Source organism: Cibotium barometz, chromosome 4 (assembly GCF_041138505.1).
Source record: "Cibotium barometz isolate CiBa-2024 chromosome 4, ASM4113850v1, whole genome shotgun sequence".
Lineage (NCBI taxonomy): Eukaryota > Viridiplantae > Streptophyta > Polypodiopsida > Cyatheales > Cibotiaceae > Cibotium > Cibotium barometz.
In genome coordinates, this window is record NC_141049.1 from 66773826 (window position 1) to 66778899 (window position 5074).

Below are 5074 nucleotides of genomic sequence, written 5' to 3' on the forward strand. Positions count from 1 at the left end.
ATGCGTATGTAACTATTAAGCCACGATGCGCTTGCCCCAACTTCCAAAAGAGAAAGCAAGGGAACAAGTCATATCTTGCTTGCAAGCATATCTATTATGTGTTTTTGCGTGTTTTTGGTTGCAAGCATATCTATTATGTGTTTTTGCGTGTTTTTGGTCTCCAAACATGCATTGCAATATCACTTGATCACATACTCTAGAACTCTTTTAAGTTGATATCACAGTAGAGTTGCCACTTTTCCAGCACTCAAAGGCAACCCTTTAAACAAAGACTGCTCATTCTTAAAATAAAAGACTCCACTCGATGACACTAGGTTTTTCCTGAATTTAACCAATTAAAAAAATACGTAAAAGCCATCAATAAACTCCATTCTGCATGTCAACAGGTGACATTGTAATCATTTCTCTGATCAACACTCCATGTCTTTGGGAGAGTCTATACAGGGGTACTTGCTGGTTTGTGTAGCAAAATTATCATTAGAACTACCAAGCATTGGTTGGAAATGATGAGTACACTGAGTACACAACCCACCCCCACATGTGATGGGAAAGGAAGAAGATTACTGTAGCAAGCATTTCATTCCATATTCGTCCACATGAATATGCCCACAAGGCTGGACCATTTCTAGTCCAGGCAACACCAGTGAGTTGTTAAACCTAACATTTAGCCAACTTAATGTACACTGCTGCACTCTTACTCAAACCGTTAGGTGGGTTGAAAAATCAGAGAAACAGCAGATGAAACAATCTCGGGAAGACTACTTGTTTGTTTGATTTTATCTTCCAAACAGAAAGTTATTCCTAGCCGTTAAATGACATGCCCAGTTGAGACAGACAAACTTCTCTATAAAATTATCTGGGTTCATAAAAATTTGATCTTGTGATTTCAAAATTCAAAATGTTATCAAGGCCTATCACCAACCGCAATTTACTTGATGCCAGGAAATGATGGCCGGATTGCAACAAGTGGGTCACCATAACCCACAGGCTCTGTACACACAAAAAGAACCGCTAGTTAGAGACTCCAAATCAAATCAATAATAAAGAGAGACCAATCAAGTACTGGCTTTCATATGAAATGTTTTCCCTCAGATCCTCACCTCCATCTTTACATAAAATCTTCATGACTTCACCAGAATTATCAGCCTGCATGTTTCAAATTGTGGATTTATATACCGTGTAAGTTAAATTAACCATGCATGCTTCAAAGACTAGATTTTTAAGAAACCACATAAGATCAATAAATCATGCATTTCAAGAGTTATAGTAGGAAGAGCAACGGCCAACAGAAATACTACATGAAATTGACAGTTAAGAAAAAAATCAATGAAAATGTAAAATAATTTAGAAGGTTAGCATGAACACGCAGACCTGCACACAGGCATGCCCATGCACTCACCCTGTGCATGCACAAATGCAGAGAGACACATATACGCCTGCAGACTGTGAAGGCATGAATATTGCACACTTCTAAATTGTTTGAAGCCAGCGGTTGGCTCTTTGTCCTCAACCTTTTGAGGAACTGGTTTTATATATTAGTAAACCTTCTGCCTGCACAGAACCTTCAAATCAGATCAACCTTTGTCCTTGTTATCTCTGTCCTCAAACCTTTCACATGCACTATGTAGCACTATTGGGGTCAAGCAAGGCTGCCCCACCTACACTCTTCGTCTATACATTGATGAGATTGCAGTATTTGTGGACAGTTTTGGAGGTAGAGGCCCCCACCATCCCAGACAGTAGTGCCCATATTGCTATGAGCTAACGACATTATCTTGACCTCAGACACAGCCAAGGGTTTGTAGAAACACTTGAACGCATTTGGACAGATTTTGCAGGGAGAGAGACCTAACGGTCAATTTTGGCAAAACCAAGGTTATGGTCTTCAACACATCTTATGTGTTCACCTCAAGATTATCTTTCTTATACAAAGAGGCCCCGGTGGCGAGACTGAGTAGGGCATGCCTCTCTAGCCCCGTACTAAGTGTTGGCCCAGCCACACGACCATGCTCACAGAGCTGAACGGCAATGCCCTCCAGCCCTTCTAGATCCCCCACACTCAAAGGCCTTCCTTTTGCCGTTTGTTGTTGTTGTTGTTGTTGTTGTTGTTGTTGTTGTGTGTGTTGGGAGGGGGGGAGGGGGGGGGGGGGGGGGGGGAGACAGAGGGAGACAGAAAGAATGCAGGTTGAGACCAGAAGGTACAAAAAATGCACTAATTTATCAGGGTTGCAGAAATACAGCTTGTCAAAACCTACTCTTGACCTTAAAACAGAAAATCTATCTATCAATCATACCTCGACAGGTTGCTGTGTCCCAAGCTGTTCCACATAGCAGACCACTTGGCCTTCTTTAACAATTTGCCCCTGCGAGTGAGCACAAAGATAGCAATAAAAGAGCTGTTGCAGAACAAATTCCACATTGAGCCATCTTTTAGCAGTGTAGATAGCATATACTTATTACTAACGCCCAGATGAGATCAAGATGTACTGAATGCATACCTCCTCGCACAACGGACGACCACTTTTTCCTTTGACGACACGGGACCTCCGGAACAAGCCCACCTGTATATAAATACTTACTACCTCAGTGTTGGCAATCACAAACCCAAATTTGCACAAAAAATTCCCCCCGTCAATTCAGCATGCTGCACTGCCACTCCAATCCCATGAATCTCACAAAACAATGAACAAAAAATCATAATAAACTAGAATTTGAATCATGAAATGGTGCTAACAAAGATACTACCTTCGGGGAGGTCACAAAAAGCAGTCCTTCATCTGCTGCTGCTTCCAAAAGCCCAAACCTTGAGCCCGATTTCGAGGCAGGACTTGCTAATAGTGCTGCAGCTGGTGCTGGTGGAGCCACAACTGAAGCAGAGGTTGCTGGTGCCACAGACTCCACCATAGGCTTGCTAGGGACAGGTGGAGCCACAGGCACAGCTGGAGCTGAACCCTTTAATTTCCCTACATCCCTCTTCACATGCAGCTTGAAAGCACCCACCTAAACACACCACATCACACAAGGTATTAACATGCAAATCTGCATGCTTGCAGTGTTTGGCCTAACATTCCTGCAAGTGGGGAACTGAGAACTTCAAATCCCAACCTTGAGCTCCAGCTCTGCAATACTTGTCTCATCACAGACCTCCATCAGTAAGGATTGTACCTGGCAAAGTGTGAAGACTTAGGGTTTATCCTAAATATAAAAAATTATCGTGTAGGCAATGCATCTAAACTTCTTACATGCAAAGAAGCTTACCTCAAAAGAATTGGGGGCAAGCGAGTTATGGTTCTCCTTCAATGCTGGCTCATCTTCCCCTTCACTGATTTCTGCTCCAAAAGCAAACTACTATATAAACACTGGTTGTAAAGTGAAGTTTTAGCTATGAGCATAGAAGCAGCTCAAGAGGCGTCGGCCATGCATGCTCAGGAAGGGGGTCAAGGGGGGAAAAAGAAAAACGTGTCATGTAAGATTAAGAATATATAGTGGAAATAAGCCAATGAAAAAGATAAGTAGAAACTTACTCTCCGGAGTAGAAACAGCAGCAGAACAGATTGGGTTTACAGATCTGGAAAAGGTAGATTGTAGGTAGAAGGGGGACCGCATCTGCAATGGTGGGCGAGGGACAAAAGTAGATCTGGCGGACGATGGAGGCATTAAGCAGAGCGCCCTGCAGCTGGGAGCAAACATGGGAGCTGAACCGCCTGCATATACAAAACACAGAGATGTGAATATCTCCATTTCTAGGGTTTTCTTGGAGCTTTTGAGAAGGTTTTCTGTAATTTTTCAGGCAATTCGATAGACAGGTTGCATTATACATTTCAGGAGAAGAGGCAGAAAAGAGATTAAAATTGCCTGTATGCACAAAATGCAGAGAAGTGACTGCATCCATGGTTTTTTGGGGTGAATTTGAAAATTTCTGTGCAATTTTAAGGGTTGTTATAACACTTGGTTAATTTAAGTTCTAAGAAAATCAGCCAGAAAAGAGATGCAGAATTGCACGCATGCACGATGAACAAAAATTGGTTTTTTCAGCATGCAACCCTCTGAATGAAATTCAAGGGGTTTCAAGGGATGATCCTTCTGGGTTCTTGCTGGGTTTTTTGGGGCTCATTTTCTTGAAATACTTTCGATTCTAAAAATAAATCAGGAGTTTCTCATTAATCTTAATTGACATTATTTAGGGGGAAATCATTTTTCTCTGCATACCTGTGCAGTAGTTGAGCACATGCAGAGGGGTTATGGATCCAAGATCGATAAAGCAGACAACTCTTCCGACTTAAAACAAACCATTTTTTAAACAGTTATAAGAATGAGAAAGAGCGCATGAGAGAGGGTTACCTGGAGCTGCCATAACAGCGATGGCAGGGCAGAGGGACTCCATGGCCAAAGTGAGGATGAAGCTTTCCTTCTGATTTTCTTCTTGCTTTCCTGCTGTGTGCTTCTTTTGGTTAAAGACGAAGAAGAACAGACTTGGATAGCTATGGCGATGGGTGTCTTTCCTATGTTTTCTAACAGCCTTTTGAGATCATCTCCCACTGCATTGGGACTCCCGGAAACACACAAGATTGAGACAAATTAGCCGTCCGCTCCACACCCAACCCTTAACTTTAAGCTTGCTTCAAACCTGCGCCTTCATCGTCTTCACACCCCAGGGTTGTAGAGCTATGTTTTATTGTAGCTACATAGGTGTACCAAGTGGGCCACTCTCATACATGGCATGGTCCCAGAGCTCAACATGGTGGTAGAGCTCTTCTTGGTACTTATATGTCAATGGACCACTCTTCAACATGGGGCAAGAGCTCTCGTATCACTCTTCGAGCTTAGGTATGGTACATGTCAATCAATGGGACACCCTTCAATCAACTTAATGCCAACCCTTTGGTATGGTATATCTCAATGAGCCACTCTTCTACATGGTGGTTGAACAATTCTAACCCCCAATGGAGCCATTCTTCAACTTGTTAGACTCCTCACCAACCTCCCTCCGCAATCCTGACATCGTGCCCCACATTGATAGCATCTCAAGGGCACTTTCTCCTTGCATGGCTTAGCAACTTGGAATTGTAGTTCT

General features: G+C 42.7%; 1 protein-coding gene across 2 annotated transcripts; it reads right to left on the minus strand.

Annotated features, from left to right (window-relative positions):
• Positions 1-739: 739 nt before the first annotated feature.
• LOC147639533 (uncharacterized) lies at positions 740-4693 on the minus strand. 2 transcript variants are annotated; one of them, XM_086792268.1, is made up of 9 exons: positions 4342-4693; positions 3525-3704; positions 3259-3329; positions 3106-3165; positions 2746-3000; positions 2499-2561; positions 2295-2363; positions 1101-1146; positions 740-990 (listed from the first exon to the last, which is right to left on the minus strand). In XM_086792268.1, the coding sequence occupies exons 1-9, from the start codon at positions 4382-4384 to the stop codon at positions 929-931; spliced, it is 849 nt and encodes a 282-aa protein (XP_086648394.1). In that variant the 5' UTR covers positions 4385-4693; the 3' UTR covers positions 740-928. The 2 variants fall into 2 exon arrangements, with proteins under 2 accessions (XP_086648394.1, XP_086648402.1); XM_086792276.1 differs by lacking the exon at positions 4342-4693 and adding an exon at positions 4210-4333.
• Between the last annotated feature and the right edge of the window lie 381 nt (positions 4694-5074).